This window comes from Eriocheir sinensis, chromosome 21, assembly GCF_024679095.1.
Source record: "Eriocheir sinensis breed Jianghai 21 chromosome 21, ASM2467909v1, whole genome shotgun sequence".
NCBI lineage: Eukaryota > Metazoa > Arthropoda > Malacostraca > Decapoda > Varunidae > Eriocheir > Eriocheir sinensis.
The window spans coordinates 17,246,860-17,266,068 of NC_066529.1; the positions used below are offsets into that span (position 1 = coordinate 17,246,860).

Below are 19,209 nucleotides of genomic sequence, written 5' to 3' on the forward strand. Positions count from 1 at the left end.
TGTCTGTTCCATAATTAACAATGTTATTGTTTTGGTCAGCAGGGCACCCAGAGCTCAGCCCAGCCTAGACCTGCAGGGCAACGAACAACTGAGCCATCTGGCCATCAGGGACCCCTCCCAGCTGGTGGTGGGGGCCCCCAACACCCTCCTCACCACCTGGAGGCACCACCCCAACGACCTGGTCTCTAATAGTGTTCAATATATTGCACAGGTGAGCTATGGAGCCATGCACTGGTTTCCAAAATTATTTTTTGCCAGGGCAGTGGTTTTGTAAAAAGTTTGCAATATGATTTGATTGTTTATTTTCTTTTTTCTTTTATGTCTGCAGTATTTGGGGTCAACTCATGTCAAGGAGTTGAAAGGAACAGAATCTACCATGAAGTCTATTCAGAAGCTGAAAAAGACATCGTCTGATGGAGCAAAGGTGCCAAAGATTATCCTCTCTGTGTCCTACAAAGGTGTCAAGTTCATGGATAGCAACACACAGGTTAGACAATATTTTCATATTATCTTTATGGTTATCTGCAACAAAGTAGTTTAGTAATTTGCTTGTGGAAAATACATTTATTTTCAAATTCATGCCATAATATTTTATGGTTGCATTAGCAATTTCAAGAAAAAAATATTATCTAAAGTTTCCCTCCCAGACGCTGGTGTGTGAGCATGAGATCCGCAACATCCACTGTGCCTGCCAGGACGCCGAGGACCTCTCACACTTCGCCTACATCACCAAAGATCTGGAGACTAAGGGACATTATTGCCATGTGTTCAGAGTACAAACGAGGGTGAGTGTTGCCAACCAGTGGGGTGCACTGTCATTGGTGTAGTAGTTCATTGATTATGAAATAAGATTCTACGTATGTCATAAATAGCTGAAGAAAAATGGACCACAAATGGGCAGGCAGGCTTCCTAACAGCTCCTGTGGTATTTATCTTTTGCTCATATGCTTTGTGTGAATGAGTGACTCATGTAAGGTGGAAGGACAGTGTATTAGTGGCTTTGAGCACAGGAAACAGGAAGACTGAGGACATTACCTAAAAGGAAAGCAGTATTGATAAAACCTTTCAGTTTACTATTTTAATTATAGTTGAAGTGAAATATCTCTTGTTCCCTTGCAGGAGTTAGCCACAGAGATCATTCTGACCCTGGGTGAGGCCTTTGAGGTGGCCTACCAGCTGGCTCTACGAGAACAGCCCTACGCCAACCAGTCAGACGAGCAGAAGCTGGCGCACGGGCACACCAGGTCCAAGTCAGAGCATTACCGGGGCAGCCGCAGCCTCTCCAACGGGTCCTCCCACACCAGGTATACTTGCTGAGCCCTTCACCCCTTCTTCCCATGCTGCTTTGGTGCTGTGTGTGTTGGTGTGTGAGGGAGATATGGGCATGTGTGTGTGTGTGTGTGTGTGTGTGTGTGTGTGTGTGTGTGTGTGTGTATCTGTCTGTCTGTGTCTTTCTGTCTTGTCTGTCTGTCTGTCTATCTATCTATCTATCTATCTATCTGTATATCTGTATCTGTCTGTCTGTGTTTGTCTAGCAGTGTGGGTGGGTGTGTCTTCTCTGTCTGTCTGTGTTTGTCTAGCTGTGTGTGTGTGTGTGTTGTCTGTATCTGTTTGTCTGTGTTTGTCTAGCTGTGTGTGTGTGTGTGTGTGTGTGTGTGTGTGTGTGTGTGCATGCATGCATGCATGCATTGAGCCGCGTAATGAGACTTGACTGTTTGTCCTGCACAGATCACATTCCACGGTGCCCCAGCAGATGTCCATCGGCGGTGTGTCCAGCAGCTCGGCAGAAAACCTCCTGTCAGACTCAGGCAACGGCTCAGAGAAAGAGTGTGGCTCCAGGAGAGACTCTGTCAGCTCAGTGCCATCAAACCAGAGCCAGATGAACGGGTCTTAGTAGTTCCCTGTGTATATGTTGCCGATAAAAGAGACGTGCTTCAAGTGTTTGGGTGTTGCTCTGCCGCCTGGTGGTGGAGATGGAAGCTGCTCACAGAGGTGCTCCTCACAGTCACAGGGTTGCCTCATCACAGGGTTGTGGTAAAGATGACTCAAGGAACACAGAAAGGGTTGAACATGACAAAGTGAATATTATGCTCTCCATGATCTCTATGGAAGCTGTGGCATTATAGAGACAATGTATATAATCACAGTCTATTTCCATGAGATTCAGTATTAATACAGACATCCAGGAAACTGCTTCTTGCCCAAGAACTTCCAGAATTCCAGTGTTATCCCATTTCTATGTTTTATCATTTATGGAGCTCAGCTATCGATGTTTGACTCGTAAGATACCAGGAAAGATACTTTTTATGTGTGAATGACTTTATCTGTGTGTTAACATGGAAAGATCGGTCTGCAGTATTTAATACTGATGAGTTACTCTTCTAAATGTGCTATATATGGCCAGTCTTCAGAGTTAACCCAAGAAAGGATGATAGAGAAATGGCTGTCTTGCAAGGTCTCCAAGAGAACCCTTACAACCTGAGATTGCAGCAGTAAGATATGTAAAAGCAGTAAAGTATTGGTGACTTGTGTTATGCCCTGTGGCTCTTGGCAGGATTTTTTCACACTCACACAGTGCTATTGATTATGTGCTGGCAGGTCAGCAGCACATTGACTGACCCAAGATAAAGTTCCAAATTACTACTATATCAAAATTTATACAAATCATAAGTAGCAACTGCAATTGGTCTCCAACAGTAGCCTATGTACCTTGCCTTTAGCTAGCCTTGACCGGAGCATCAGCAGTCTGGGAGCCTGGTGGGCCGGGGAGCATTGCCGTGCGAGAACAACATGAAGTGCTCTCTCAGGCCTGCAGAAGTTGTCTTTCACAGAGTGTCAAATATTTATATGTTCATTGTTAATTGGAAATGGAAGACTGTTGGGGTGAGGGTGCGGAGAGCATCTCTTTTTTTTTTTTTTTTTTTTTTTTTTTTTCCCAGTGGTGGTGAACGGGAGTGACTGTCATGTTTTATGTTCTGCACTATTTAGTTCCTCATTTTTTTTTTTTATTATGCCTTGTTAGTTCAGTATAAAGACATTTTTACATATACATTTTATCACAAAATAATTTTTACATAATGGAGTGTATATAATCATCATTATCTTAACTTAGTTACATCTGGACTCGCTCCGTCACTTTATTACCGCTCAGAAGGGACGTGGGCCGAGGCTTTCTTCGTTTACCTTCGCCAGCACCTACAATGGCCTATGCAGTGAGTCAGGCAACCTTTAGTGTGTCATTGCCACAAGATACATTGCTTAGCCATCGATATTTCTTCATTTTTATACTTGAATTTCATATAAGCTACCATTTTCCATTACCCATTTCCTCAGGTTCAGTTGTTAATATCATGCTGAATACTGTGTTGAGCTCAGTTACTGCAAATATATTGTATATATGTCTGTGTGCATGGAAGTCTGGCTGTACGGTTCAAACTTGTGTTGACAGGTGACTGTGCCGCCCACCAGCGGCTGCCTCATCTACGGTGACAGTTCACCAGTAGCAAGAATAGCATGGAAATTGTATTAGTTATTATAATCCATTTATCTCTCATTGTGATGATAGGCTTATAAAGAGTAAAGTATAGGTACAGCATAAGGTCATATAAGTGATAGTAGGGTAACAGGTGTTGTGTGAGTGAGCCAGGCAGGTCACAGCAGGACATGGGTGTGGACGCCAAGCAAGCCCTTGGAGACAGTGCTCAGGCTGCAGGTGTGGGTGTAGCAACAAGCATGGCCTCAGGCACAGTGCTCAGGCTCTGTCCTCGGACAGTGCTCAAACTGTAGGTGTGGCTGATGCAGCCAAGCTGAGCTTCAGGCACAGTGCTCAGGCTCTGCCATGGACACAGTGCTCCTGCTCTGCCCCTAGACAGTGTTCAGACACCAGTGTTCAGGCCCTGGTGTGGGTGCCACTGCCCGGGACACAGGGTCAGGCGGCTTTGCTTGAGTGCATCTCCAGGTCATTGACACGTCTGTGTCTGGTAGATGTTTGCTAGTATTGTAACAATCTACACTAAGCTATTGGTTCTCATCAGTTTGGTGACATTTCTCAGATTAAGACTGTACAGAAAAAAAATATATTAAAAATCCAAACAAATATATCTTTTTGGTAAATATATGTATATACACAAATTGTAAGTCATGTTTTTGAATTTTTTAAATTCCTAAGTTTACCAAAAATTCTGGGGTTAACTTGCAGTCATTGGCACCCACTTCATTCCAGCCTTCATGTAATGCTTCAAGAGTCTATGGCATGTTAGTGTAGCAGTTCCTGACCCTTCCAGTTTTGAATACATATGATGTTCATGTTAAGGGGATCACTTTTATGCTAGTCACTTGTATCGACCGAACCCAGTGAGCCGACCGCAGGGCAGGGGCTGGGGCCACCGCCACACCCAGGGGCTCACTGGGCCGGGCCATAGCGTCGGCGGCAAGAACGTTCGTCATATTTTGTAAACATTTTGTACATGGAGCCACTTTTAAGGGATTTTTTAAGTGCTGTCACCCATGTAGAGTTTTCCCTGGGCCTTGATGGACCTAATTCATCATGGAGTGTGCAATTCATGTTGAAATAAGATTATATGATAATACTTTAAAGTTACCCAAAGCTATTTTATAACAATTATTCTATAAGGTTTAAAGTCAGGAATATCTTGAAGCCATATTGTAAATTTTTACTAATATTATTCCTATTAGGAGACATTTTGAAGATATTTAAATTGTATACATTTTAATTACAGTATGTATCAAAGTGGACTACTTAAGTGCACAAGCTACTGATGTGTACTGTGGGCATTTGCTAGTCATGAGATAGTGTCCTCTCATCTGTGTGTGTTGATATCACTGTTGTGTTGTAGTGGAATGGACACGGCTGTTAATACTGTGTGCGTGCGTGTGGGGGTTCCTGGTGCACCTCTCGCCTGCCTGCCTCCCAACCCACCCCTGAGAATAGCCTTTGATACTCAGTGTTCTTTGTGTGTTCACACCCACCCGCGGCAGACCGGAATGAATGTTTGGCCCAGCAAGTCAGTGGCGGACCCGGTGCTGGCTGGGGGGAACCAAATCACTCCCTGTTCACACCGGCCTGGCCACCACCACCAGGGGGGGGCGGGTATGTGAAGCTGCCTCTGCCCCCCTTTCATTGTATTTCTTAGAAGTGGCCATTGGTTCTCATAACCTGTCCCTTTCTTTTATGCAATACTCATATTCTTACATAAAGGTTGATGTATAAGAAAAAAAAGTGTATAAGCATGATTCCTTTCCAGCAGCTTCACGGTATGTGGCCACCATGTTCCGATAGGTGTGTGTTAATCAGTGCATATGATTATACATGTATTGCATAAAATGTCCTGATGAAGAGTTCTCGTTTCGTGTTCTCTCAGTCGCCAGGGTCAGTGTCGAATGTTTTGCCGACCTAATTATGTTATCGCATACGTATATATTTTCTCATTGTATTAGTTGTCAACATTCCTCTTGCGTTGGCTGCCCCACCACTTCAGTATACTGTAGTGCGTAGACGGTTGTGAACTGTAAAACCCTCCCTACTTTTCCTCCCTCCCTTTCTGTCTCCCTTGCCTCTGTGTCCCTTCCTCCCTACCCTCTCTCCCCTTCACTGCCTTTGCTCTATTAACCAACCTTCTCCACCCCTCTCTAGATTCCCTTTTCTCTCCCCACCCATCTCTCCCTCCCTCCCTCTCTTCCCTCTCTCCCCTTCACTGCCTTTGCTCTATTAACCAACCTTCTTCACCCCTCTCTAGTTTCCCTTTTCTCTCCCCACCCATCTCTCCCTCTCCCTCCCTCCCTCCCTCCTGCAGGCATGTACACGCGTCGGAGGTTCAGTGTTGCTGGTTGCATGATGTGTTGTCGAGACATATTTTTCACGGCTTGTTTTTTCGTATTTTGCACTGTTCCTTCCATCGGTTGTCCGTGTCGTGTCTGATGATGATGATGATGCAAGCAGTCCACGCAAGTCAGCTTTCTCTCTCTCTCTCTCTCTCTCTCTCTCTCTCTCTCTCTCTCTCTCTCTCTCTCTCTCTCTCTCTGACTTGTAGAAATGAGATAATCCTACAGAAACGTCAACATTGTATTTCGTCTCTCCACAATCAGCATCGTTGCCAACCACTGGGGGAATTTGGACTTACTTCTAATCATTAATTCATCCGCCTTTTGGTCTCTCGAGGGTCTTGCTGTGTCGAAACAAACCAAAATCAAGAAATATTCAACGCTATCCAGATTTCAAATAGTCTAGTGGGTTTATACTAAGAATCTCAAGCTTCGTGTTTATATCCACCATCAGTAATAATCTATCGCTTTACCAGCTTGAAGGTAATACTGTAAGAGACGGAGATTGTGAATTACTGTACTACCTGTTCTCTAACCACTCAGTGATCTCCAGCGGTCACCCAGAATTGTATATGAGTTTGTGTTATGTTAAATGGACACAAAGAGTTCAAATGTTATTATGAACACAATAAATCTTTAATGAATGCAGTGTTTTAGATTAGAGAGACTCCTCCCCTAACATTAATTAAGAAACCAGCAGAGAAATGACGCGATGAGTAGTGGAGCAGTGAAGCAAGACTCGTTCGTGAAGCATCGGATCAGTAGTCAGGGAAGAGATACCTCCGGCTATTGTTCCCTGTACGGTGCCCGTTGGTTAGTCACTTCGAGTCAACCTTGTTCACGAGTGTGTATGGTGTGAGGTGGTGCGATCTACGGGAACATCCTGCTGCTTCCCGGAACTATAGTAAGTCCCAGAGACGTTGCTCACGTGATATTTAGTGTTGTAGTGACGCATACGTGAGAAAGATTAAGCCTGGCATCCGCCATTAGACTTTGGGAGAGGAGGTGGCGTGGTGATGGTCTGGCAGCCGCAGGACGATAGACGATGGTTATGTCGGCTGCGGGTCATGATCTCAAAAGTTGTGAATGCTGATTGAGCTTGGTTCTGTATTATTAGTGTCACGAACCAGCCTATAAGATGTAGCTATGGGGGTGCGGGCGGGTGTCGTACGTCTGGCATGATAGGCTTACTGAGAGCAGTGCATCACCGTGAAAGACAGATGTCACTTGGCCTCATCGCTGCCGTGGACCGCCGAAAGGCTATAGCACCACGACACCTAAGATTTTATGTGGATGTATACAAAAGTGATGCTTACCTTCAAACAGAGGAAATAAACACGCCACAGTAGTGATAAGCCAAGATGGTACGGACAACACTCAAAATTTAACACAGCGGGCCAACTGCCTTAATGGTGCCCACCAAAATCGAAACGTAGCCACATTACACGAGTAGGAATAATGCAAACTTGTTGAGACGGAGAGATGGAAAATTCGTGGGCCATGATATCATAGTTTGAGAATGATGCGGTCATGTAATTCAAAATTACCAGGATAGCAAACAAGCAGTCGATCGTTTGCCGGCCGGCTTACCCAGACGCCCCGAGTAGACACCTCACCACCTCATCCCAGTTCCACACACACAGGCTACATACCGGGGCGTGGCGGTGATGAGGCCGAGACAGGTGATAAGCCACGGACTGTATAGTGTTGTCTGGTTTCTTTTACTTACCCAATCAACTTTCCCTACACATGTATGTTCACATCTCGCGTTGTTGTCCCAATAACGTTAGCGATCACCCTGATAATGGTCAGATAGAGGAAGGGTGTGGTGAAGCGCCCTTCACGTGCGGCGCTTAGATGGTGATGATGATGATGATGATTATGAAGCGTGGTGCTTGTGCGAATTAATAAATAAATCTATTCTAAACATATGCAGATGACAGATTATCATATTTGTAAAGGGAACATTAAAACGACCACTTACCAGGTTTCATTATATTTCATTATATCATACAGTAATCACTACACACAATATGACTGGTGGTTGGCTGGAAACCAGAGTTTATGTTCATAACTGACGTATTGTTTACAAAATTGGTCCTGAAATCATAATGTTAGTGGAAACACCGGAGATCAGGGCAGCCGATCCTTGCATGCAGTCACTGTCTGTCTCTCCTCTCTCCCTTGTACTGTTTATGTTGATTTTGACGCGGATTTATACATTCACGGCGAGCATTCATTCTTACACCTCTTTAATTAACGTAAAACGAGGAAGTAACATTAATATTCATGTACACACGTGACTAAGTGACTGACGTGCGGGAGGTTACGTCAAGTGTGGCTGAGGGAGGTTAGGTCGCCGCTCCGGGTGTGGGATTATTTTTTCATCCTCGTCAGGCAAAACTTTTACGTCCATCCGCCTTGAGAAACGAAGTATACAGTGCGCGGTGTCAGACCCTCCTTCTTAACTAACATACCAAGCAGTGTTGTTGTTGTATCCTTTTCAGTGCCCTTGAGAACGTAGTAGTGGTATCATTAAACGTAATAACCATGACAATAATAATAATAATGATAATGATAATAATGAGTAGTACATACGGTTCGTACACAACACTAGCTGCCTTTGACTAGACCATCAGTTAGTGTGGAATATGTATACCCGCCCCGTCCCGCCCCGACCTGCCCCACGCGCCCCGACTCGACCCTTCCTCGTGTGGCCAGGATAATCGTAGTAATAAGTAATAATAACAGGGTGCAAATGATAAGAGAACGGACATATACACGTGCAGGTTGATAGCGAGTCTTTGATGTCTGTGTAGAAGGATAACATCGGAATAAGAGGTAAGAGGTAAAAGGAATAAGAGTAGTAGTAGTAGTAGTAGTAGTAGTAGTAGGAGGAGGAGGAGGAGGAGGAGGAAAACAAAATGCCAAAGTAACTCGTCCGCGATTTTGTTTTTGTTTTTATTTTGTTGTTGTTGTTGGTGGTGGTGGTGGTGGTGTTGGCAGCGGCGACATCGGTGTTTTATGGTGCTGTGGTGTCAGGCGCGGCACCATAACCCTCCATCACCCGTCGCCGTTATTAACAAGGTCGTATGTTTTAGTGTTGCTGTATGCTCCATCATGCTCGGAAAGAGGACTCGCCTGCGTGCGTGTGCGTGTGCTTGCGTGTGTGTGTGTGTGTGTGTGTGTGTGTGTGTGCCATGCAAGCGAACACTCCCTTATCATAACACACTATTTTTTTTTGCGTTCGATCATCCTTATCAGTACTAGCATTTCAATTACTTTATCTTTAACATAAGCAAGCGACAGACAGTACTACATGGACATCCGCACTTTATTTATTATCATTTTTTTTTCCGTCATCACTTCCTCGTCGCATCATAAACTCGTGATATTTATTGATGACGACAGGAGTAATATATGATAATGGCCACACCGGGATGAATGCAATATTTTAGGGGAGAGGAGAGGAGGGGTGTGGGAGAGGGGGCGAGGGGGGAGGGGGGGAGGCTTGTTTGCAATCTGAAGCGCCGTGCATTTGTCCGCCGAATATCAACCGGTGTTATTAACTGGCCGAGGGAGGGGGACAAAAATCGGGCAGTGTATTATTATTATTAGTCTTTTATGGCGCATTGCAGCACACAGATTCATCACTCCCCTTGTGTGTGTGTGTGTGTGTGTGTGTGTGTGTCCTAAACATACATATATCACGTAATGGACTGTTCGTGATGTTGACAAAAAAATAATAATCAGCGATATTTCCGCGGTGCTGGAGGGAAGGGAAGGGAAGGGCGTGTGGGTTCGTGGGTGGGTGTGTGGGGGTGTCTGTCTGGGTGGATGTGCATGGATTGGCTGGCTGGTTGGAATGGGAGTGAGAATGGGAAGGGGGTTGGCGTGGGGAAGGGGAGAGTAGGGGAGGGGGGCGTGGTGGTGGGGCCCGTACCAAAAAAAAAACACGCTGCTCCCATCCATTCAGTCATTTCAACGGGGCCGCACACACACAACAGTTTTATGAAGCCAGGCAAACGGCACTCAGATTTCACAGACTTTTTCTTTTTAATTGCAGTGATGGTAGTGGTGGTGGTGGTAGTTTTGAGTGGTGATGGTAGTTGTGGAGGTGGAGTTGGTGGTGGTAGTAGGGGTTGGAGGGGGCGGATGTTTGCTGAATTATCTTACTGGTATACCTCTTCCACCACCCCCACCATCACTCTCTGTACCTCACTCCTCCTGCCTCTGCCCCCTCCTCCTCCTCCTCCTCCTCCTCCTCCTCCTCTGGTATATTGCTATCACCCACAAATGTTCGTGACAGTGTTGGTGTGATTTCGCAAGGCCTCCTCACTGGGGGGGAGGGGGGGGGGAGAGAAAGGGGGAAGGGTCTTGTTAGGGCGGCTTTTCATCTCCGTAAAATATATGTAAAAAAAAAAAAAAGAAAGAGAGAGTAAGGCATTCACATTACACCGATCAATTAAGGGTGCGGGGCGGGCGGGGCGGGCCGGGGCGGGGCGGGGATGGCGGGGCGGCGGGCGGTGTTTTCAGCGTCAACACGGGGCCGCTATTCTGCAAGTGACAGGCATTGAGCGTCGCGCCCAGCCTCGTCGCCGCTACACTGGGCACGCTGAACACGGCTACGCGCTGTAAAATTCCCACCATGCGCTCAGAATGAAGGCCTTTGTCGCTAATTTTATGGGAAATTAGTTCGTGAAATGCACCACTATTCAGGTGAAACCAAGTCTGATATCTGATCAGATTGAATTTGTCATAAGTGGAGTGGCTGCGGCGGCGGCGGTAATAGTGGTGGTGGGGGGGGCCCGTGACGGTGAGAGTTGCTGGGGGGGGAGGGGAGGGGACAAGTACGGGTTAATAGCCAGCATTGTGGGTGCATGCCGCCCCCTCCCTGCCCCCCTCCCCCCTCGTCAGCCACGGGGTCGGGTGATTAAAAGTTTCCTGGCTAAGTAAGTGCCTCGAGGAGAGAACTTGACCGGGAAATAAAAACTGACGACGTGAAAACGCAATGAATCCAAGACGGTGGGGCTCGACGGCGGTGTTCGTGTACGCATGAGTATGATCGCTAAGCTACACAGTCTACTACACTATACACAGGTCTTGTTTACACACCTTTATACAGTAATAAATAGGTGTCAGGGGCCGGGGGGGGGAGCGGAGGGAGGCGCGGGTGGTGCCTCCCTCCCTCACCCGGCCGGCAGCCTGCGCCCCTCGCCTCCCTAGTTTGACTCAGGGGCGCTGTAGCCTGACTCACGCTACAGCAACTTATGTAACTAAATATTTATTAACCTAAGCTACGGTATCCTCGTGGTGTCGGTCCCTCGGTCATTACCAGTGGAGGTGAGAACATGCAGTGTGTGTGTGTGTGTGTGTGTGTGTGTGTGTGTGTGTGTGTGTGTGTGTGTGTGTGTCGCGCCGGGCCCGAGGGAGGGAGGGAGGGGTGGTGGCGGCGTGTCGTCGTCAAAGTCTCTCGTCGTCGACCTACGCTTTAGAAAGACTTTGAAATGTACATTGGCAGGAGTATCAAGCGCAGGTCTGACCCAGGTTTGTTTGTTCGTATGTTTGTTTGTATGTTTGTTGCTCCCCCGTGTCCCCTCCCTCCCTCTCCCTGGCCCCACCTCCTGTAGCCGGGAACGACGGAATCCTTTGTCAAAAATACTACGTCCGCTCGTCTCTCTCTCGCCACCGGCGCCTAAACCAAGACGACGACTCCGAGGCGGCCAAGGGAACCGGGAGTATCGATACAAAAGTGAGTGTTGGTGGCGGGGTGGCGCCGCGAGGGCTCGCTCCTCCCTCCTGGCGGGGTGCGGAGGGCGGCCATCACCGAGGCCACCGCCGGTATGGGTTTTAAGGTCAGGTGGCGCCTCACGGGCAAGGTCACGCCGTGGTAAATTGAAGCCCTCAAGGGCAGACCGCGAGAGCCACTCTTTAAGGCAGCTCCGCGTCGCGCTAAGTCACGTCTGAAGGGTGTGCGAGCCGCCTGGACCTTCCGGTGGGCAGCTCCCCCGCAACACAAGAAAGACACTCGCACCTTCAGGGCGGGAGCGGGGTGGCGGCGGCCGGGGTGGCGGCGCCGTAGACCTGCGAGGGGTACTGCGAGGCCTGTAGGTCGGACTCGCACATCAGAGACCATCACTGAAGCCGAGGCCAATAATTCGCAGCGCTCAGGTCTGGGGTCTGGCTGGGGATCTGCACGGGCACCGACACGCCGGCCGATATCAAGCCTGTGAAGGGAGACAGAAGACAGGGCTGTTAGGGCTGGCAGGGGAGGAGCAGGGTCGAGGCGGTGAGTGTACAGAAGGGGAGGAAATGGGAGACGAGGCAGGGGAGTATAAACGAGGATGGAAATTGGCTGGTGACGATGGGAAGAGGGGGACGTGTGATGGGGAGGCAGATTGAGCGGGGTGAGGTGCGTGAGTGTGGAGGGCAACAAGAGTGGAATCACTGGCCTTGGTGGTGGCTGTCCAAGGCAACGTGAATCCCGGGGTGGGCTCGTGCGGCACACCACCTCAGGCCTGACATGATGACACGGGAAGATAGAATGTCCGGTTGTGAGATCTGAGATTTGAAGTGCATCAAGGTACTCATGGTCACGCTACTCGAGAGATAAATAAAGAGAAAGAGGGAGAGAGAATGACCGTGAGACAGACACAGGCAGACAGACAGACCACTCGGGCCTTGGAAGGGGAGAGAGAGAGGGAAGAGGAGCATCAGCAGCATCAGTGGAGGGCGGTAGAGGGAGGAAGGGAGCGGCTAGCGAGCGTCCGTGCATCTCCCTGTTAATTGTACAAGTCGCCGTGTGTTTGGGCAGCCACTCACCCGGAAACCAGCTGAGGGTGACGGAGGACCCGCCCACCCTCCTCTCCCCTCCTTGACCCCCTCGCCTCCCCTCTCTATCCTGCCCTTACTTCCCCTCCTCTCTCTCTCTCTCTCTCTCTCTCTCTCTCTCTCTCTCTCTCTCTCTCTCTCTCTCTCTCTCTCTCTCTCTCTCTCTCTCTCTCTCTCTCTCTCTCTCTCTCTCTCTCTCTCTCTCTCTCTCTCTCTCTCTCTCTCTCCTCCCCACCCTCCCCTAATCTTTCGCTCTGTCTCCCTTCCACAGCCTCCACCTCCGCATCACAGCCAGCTATATGGATATCACCTTGTCTTCTGTTTTTTTTTTTATATATATTTTTACTTCTTTTCCTCCTTCTCCTCCTTATCATCATCATCATTATCTTGCTGCTTCCATTTGTCTCTTCCTTTATCTCTTATTCCTACTTTTCCTTCCCTACCTGCTTCTTTTTTCTTTGTCTTTTCCCCGTTTCTTCTCTTTCTTCATGTCTTCTTTTTTTTCTCTGCCTTCCTCTTAATCTCCTTTTCCTTCTCCTAGACAGACTTTCCTTTTATTTCTCTTTGTTTGATCTTATTTTCCTCCACTTTTTTCTTTCCCATATGACTTATCTCCTCTTTCTCCTTTATCTTTTTTATCCTTAATGCCAGTCTGCTCTTCTAATTCTTTATCTTTTTATCTGACCATTCTCTTCTTCCCATCTCCGATCTTCAATTTTTTTCAGTGGTCTTCCTCTCTATATCCTTCTTCCCTCCTCTTCCTCCGCCTCTTTCCTTTTTCCCTGTCCTATCTCTATGTTCTCTCCCACTATCTCTTATCTCATCTCACCGCTTTCCCCCTCCCCTTCCATCTCCCTTTCCCCTTCAATGATGTGTCGTGGGAGAGATTTGGCAAAGGCATGGGTTATAGCGGTGGAGGTGTAAGAGACAGGGGAGTGGTGTAGGGGGTGGAGGTGGTGGAGGAAAAGAAGGTATAGTGGTGGAGATGGAAGGAAAGATGCTGGATTGAAGTTAAAGTTTGGGAGGAGAGAAGAATGCCATGACCAAACACACACATTGGAAACAAAAATATAGGATTAGGATGCAACTTTTTAAACTCTTGCATTCTTTGTCATTTGCATATGCATTGTTAGTAATCTTTGAGCTAACTGAAGTAAAAATGATGCTCCAAATCGAGTACAGTAAGCCACCCGGAAGATAATTTGGGTGGGGAGGCATACAAGAGAGAGAGAGAGAGAGAGAGAGAGAGAGAGAGAGAGAGAGAGAGAGAGAGAGAGTATATATTTACGTGGATTGGGAAGAGTGCGATTGAGAATACATAAGTAGGGAGGATGTAGTAGTGGAGATGAGATGAGAGTCGTGGGAAAGTTTTGACAGGTAGGATGCTGAGACAGGTGTGGGAGGTGTGTGAGTGTACCTGTGTGTGTAGCTGCAATTAAGCATCTTCTAAGCTCTGTGTGTGTGTGTGTGTGTGTGTGTGTGTGTGTGTGTGTGTGTGTGTGTGTGTGTGTGTGTGTGTGTGTTTCGTGAATCAGAATGTCAGTGATAAGCCGCGTGTGTGTAGGAGAAAGGCAGAAGGGAGATATATATAATTGAGAGAAAAAGAAAGGAGAGGAAACGTCTTGGACATCAGAGAAGCAGGAGGAGGAGGAGAGGAGGAGGAGAAGGCGGAGGAGGAGGAGGAGGAGGAGGAGGAGGAGGAGGAGGAATGGATGATACGAGGAGCAATAGCGTGGGCACGAGAGAGACTAAATGAGGAGGAGGAGAAGGAAGAGGAGGAGGAAAAGGAGAAGGTGAAATAAAAGTGAAAATACATAAAACAAAGTAACATATGCAGGCGGAGACTCACTCACTCATTTATCCATATACTCACTCACTCACGTTGTTTCCCATTCCCTCACTCTCTCACTCACTCAGTCACTTTCATCTTCACTCGCTCATTTCCTTGTTTATTACTCTCTTATTCATTCACTCACTCACTATATCCCTCACTTATAACTCATCCTTACAAAATCACTCACTTCTTAACTCACTCACGCACTCACCCACTCATTCACTCATTCACGAAATCCTTCATTCATTTACTCACGCTCCCTCATTCACGCACACTCCCACTCACCCCTACACTCACGCACTACTCATCTCTCTCTTTCACTCACTCACACATTCCTTCATTTACGTGCTCACACACTCACGCACCACACCCCTCACTCCCTCACTCACTCCTACACTCACTCATTCATTCATGCAATCACACTCACTCCTACACCCTTCACTCCCTCACTCCCTCACGCACTCATTCATTCAAGCACTTCCACACTCACGCACCCCCCTTCACTCCCTCACTCACTCCCACACTCATTCACGCAATTACTCACTCCAACACGCACTTCACCCCTCTCTCCCTTATGCACTCACTCACTCCCCATTCACGCACTCACACACTCACCTGTACCTGTGCCGCTGGCGGAGGAGGTGGCGGCGGCGTAGGAGGCGGCCGCCGCGTGGCTGGCTGCGTTGAAGGAGGACACGGCTGCCTGGGATGCCGCGTTGCCGCAGGAGGCCAGCTGGGAGGAGGAGCGCTGGTAGGAGGAGGACAGGGAGCTCAGCGGGTCGTGGAACATGTAGGGGTAGGCCGAGGCCGCCGCCGCCTCGCGCTGCTGTAGACACGATCCGCCCATGGAGCTGAGGGAGCCGGACATGCTGCAGAGGAGAGTGGGACGAGAACGTGAGCCAGGTGGAGGGACATAATAAAGAGAGAGGGGGGGAGGGGGTGAATAAGAATATTGCTGTAAGGAAATGTTTGATGATAAGGACTCGGCGTGGTATGTGAGTGTGTGTGGATCATCTGTTTCGCACGGACAGTATGATAATTAATTAAGGGTCGCCCACCATTAACCAGTATACCTTCTACCATCCCAGCCCCGACCCATACTTAGTCCCCCACCACCACCCTCCCGCTCCCACCCCACCTCCCACCCTCACCCCCCGGCGTCGTAAGGGATCCGTGAAATAAGCAGTAAGAGGCGTTCCTTATCCCTCGTCCAAACCCTCACGCTCTCACTCTCTCTCCCCTTGAGCGGCACAAAAAATAATAACACAGGGGAGGGGGGACGGGGCCTCAATGGACAGGTCGCCGAGATAAACAAACGCCGGGCGGCCGTCAGCCAATAAGAGGAGAGGGCTAAGCGCATAATTCCCGCGGCCAATAAAGGGGCGGGGGAGTGGCGCGCCGGCCAATCACTCGCACGTAATCCGGGTCACGTGACTTGTGATGAAGTTCTTACGCGCGAGTGAGCGGCGGCGGCCCTTGGCGGAGGAGGTGACTGAGGCGGCGGGATGAGCAGGAGCGACGGGTACAGACTCCCACCTTGCTGCCGCGGGACCCTCCTTGGCTAACCTAACCCGCGCCTCACCACGCCAAACCATGCTACAGGATAAGGCAAACAAGAGGGGAGGGAGGGTCAAGATGAGGCCGAGTCATGTCTAGCTGGTTATGCTTAAGAAAACGAGGCACGAAGTTATTGACGCAGGACGAAATAAGCCGTGGAGTCGATGCGTCGTTACTTTAATTTGGCGAGTAATTGGGGCGTGAATGTGTGATCCTGGGTGATGGGAGGACGAGTCAGGGCGGGATGGGGATGTTTATTTAGCCCGGCGACAGAGTGGAGTGACTGACAATATATACACCGACGACTAAACCTCTTGGACTGAACGAGTTGCCAAAGCGTCTAGGTGTGATCGGGGACTTGGTATATCAACAGGTATATGGGACTATGCCAGAACGGGTACTCCTTTATCGTTTGAGTAAGTATGAACGAGTACTCCTTTATCGTTTGAGTAAGTATGAACGAGTACTCCTTTATCGTTTGAGTAAGTATGAACGAGTACTCCTTTATCGTTTGAGTAAGTATGAACGAGTACTCCTTTATCGTTTGAGTAAGTATGAACGAGTACTCCTTTATCATTTGAGTAAGTATGAACGAGTACTCCTTTATCGTTTGAGTAAGTATGAACGGGTACTCCTTTATCGTTTGAGTAAGTATGAACGAGTACTCCTTTATCGTTTAAGTAAGTATGAACGAGTACTCCTTTATCGTTTCAGTCTGGGTATGAACGAGTACTCCTTTATCATTTGAGTCTAGGTATGAACGAGTACTCCTTTATCATTTGAATTTAGGAATGGACACGGACTTGGTATTACTAACAGGTGTATGGGACTATGTCAAAACGAGTATCCCTTTATCGTTTGAGTGATATGGAGAGGTTGAACGACGTAAGCTTCTTCCCTGGACATGTGCACCTATCCACAAAAGTCTCCAGTATCACATCCACTGCCTTCCTTCGTCCCCTTAGAATTACTGCTTGAAGTCTATAGCCACGGTCACAGGAAGGAAGGAGTATGGAAGGTGATAATAAGGCAGGTATTTTAAAACACTTTCGCTTCTCACATCAATTATTTCTAAAGGTCAAAAAAGGGGCTTAATCGGGTTCTAATGAGTGCTTTTTTAGTTTCATGCTACTGAGGAAGGGTTAAACTACCACCAAGGTCATAAAACTACTCCTGGAATTGACCTTAATCATACGAAAGCCTTGTCAAATATGTGAACTTGGGCGACGAAATGTTTTAAAATACGACGCTAAGCTCTTGATTCCACCCAGAGACGTCCAGAACCGTTCCCTCTCTACCTATCATCATGTATTGTCTCCTCAACATCACTTTTCCTTGTCCAATCATCACCTATTATGTTTAAGTATCATCACCTCCTTCAACTCCCCTAAGACCATAGCTTCCTTCATCACTACTCTTATCACCACTTCGCCCAGTCATCACCGCGCAAACACGATAACTCCCGTAACTCCATCACTTTCTAAATCATCATATTGTACACCTTAGCCCCTCCACCCTTCTTCTGCCACCTTCACCACCTCCACAAAAACCTTCCCTCATCACCGCATCAACCACCTTTCTACCTCCACCATTACCATCAACACCATCTTTCCTTTCTTTTTTTTTTTTTCTTGTCACATTTACCTCTGTCATACCAATAGCAAATGGTTCCGTGCGTGTGTGTGTGTGTGTGTGTGTGTGTGTGTGTGTGTGTGTGTGTGTGTGTGTGTGTGAGAGAGAGAGAGAGAGAGAGAGAGAGAGAGAGAGAGAGAGAGAGAGAGAGAGAGCATTTCATTCCGTTTAAATATATCTTTTTTTTAGGGAGAAATTAATGACACTAATTTTGTTTGTTTTTATTTTGTTTGTTCTGCCTGTTTGGAGCACGCGAATGAAGTTATTGTCATGTTATTGTTGTCGTTGTTACTATTATTATTATTATTATTATTATTATTATTATTATTATTATTATTATTATTATTGTTATTATAGTATTGATGTTTAGATATACTTTGTTTATATTTCATCTACGAAAGAAAGCGGTAGTAATAAGTCTCTCTCTCTCTCTCTCTCTCTCTCTCTCTCTCTCTCTCTCTCTCTCTCTCTCTCTCTCTCTCTCTCTCTCTCTCTCTCTCTCTCTCTCTCTCTCTCTCTCTCTCTCTCTCTCCCATAAGAAATGCTAATATTGATGCGAGCTGATCACTTAAACAAATGTGAGGTATTAGGCGGTCGACAGGCTGAGAGGGGCTGAGAGAGGAGGAGGAGGAGGAGGAGGACGAGGAGGAGGAGGAGGAGAGAGAGAGAGAGAGAGAGAGAGAGAGAGAGAGAGAGAGAGAGAGAGAGAGAGAGAGAGAGAGAGAGAGAGAGAGAGAGAGAGAGAGAGAGAGAGAGAGAGAGAGAGAGAGAGAGAGAGAGAGAATAGACAAGAGCTACAAGACAGATGCTGAAAATTGGAACGATGTAAAAAATGGGGAACTCAAAATAAAAATGACTTGTAACAGAAAAAAAGATAAGACAGAATATAGAAAAAATGTTTAAGTTCATTAAAGATTTATTTGTTTGTTTATTATATTTGCGAGATAGTCTTCCTCTAATATCTCCTTTCATCTTATTTCATCGCCTTTTACGTGTTTTAGAATATCAAGACAACACGGATCGGAAACATGAGTCGTAGCTTTAATCTTATTTTCGTATCTGTTCGCCGCTTTAGTTATGATATCCACAGGTAACCAACTAAACACTGAGTGATAGATAAATAGGTAGATAGATAGAAAGCGAGAGATAGACGCGCAGATAGTGACATTATTCTGACACACGTGGACCGGTTATCAATAGAGTAGAACAGGAAGAAGCGAAAACAAGAAGTGAACAGCAGCATTTCTTTCCTTTTTCCTCTCTTCTCTTTGCTCTTTGACTCTCCACTCTCTCCCAATCTTCGCCACCCTTCCCTCCCCTTCCTCCTCCTCCTCCTCCTCCTCCTCCTCCTTTGTGAGATCGATGCGTCCTGGTGATTATTAGCGTCTAATGGCGAGGGTGGCCTTGCCCTGCCCCTGCTAAACGGTGTGTGTGTGTGTGTGTGTGTGTGTGTGTGTGTGTGTGTGTGTGTGTGTGTGTGTGTGTGTGTGTGTGTGTGTGTGTGTGTGTGTGTG

The 19,209-nt window shown here is 47.3% G+C and overlaps 2 protein-coding genes across 5 annotated transcripts in view; one reads left to right on the top strand and one right to left on the bottom strand.

Annotated features, from left to right (window-relative positions):
• The window catches only part of LOC127001768 (uncharacterized), a gene marked incomplete at its 5' end in the record, with an annotated part of 62,072 nt that extends 55,587 nt beyond the window's left edge, over positions 1-6,485 (top strand). Inside the window, 5 exon segments of the mRNA XM_050866918.1 lie at positions 43-211; positions 329-487; positions 648-785; positions 1,120-1,304; positions 1,729-6,485. Coding sequence (XP_050722875.1) covers positions 43-211; positions 329-487; positions 648-785; positions 1,120-1,304; positions 1,729-1,894 — 817 coding nt within the window.
• Positions 6,486-7,821: 1,336 nt separating this feature from the next.
• LOC127001770 (paired box protein Pax-6-like) overlaps positions 7,822-19,209 on the bottom strand; it is a 160,148-nt gene continuing 148,760 nt past the window's right edge. For 3 of the 4 annotated variants that reach the window (XM_050866925.1, XM_050866921.1, XM_050866923.1), the window contains 2 exons: positions 15,122-15,375; positions 7,822-12,068 (listed from right to left, as the gene is read on the bottom strand). In XM_050866925.1, the coding sequence (XP_050722882.1) occupies positions 11,977-12,068; positions 15,122-15,375 (346 nt within the window). In that variant the 3' untranslated portion in view covers positions 7,822-11,976. The remainder of the gene's footprint in view (positions 12,069-15,121; positions 15,376-19,209) is intronic. The other variant, XM_050866922.1, reaches the window with a different exon arrangement.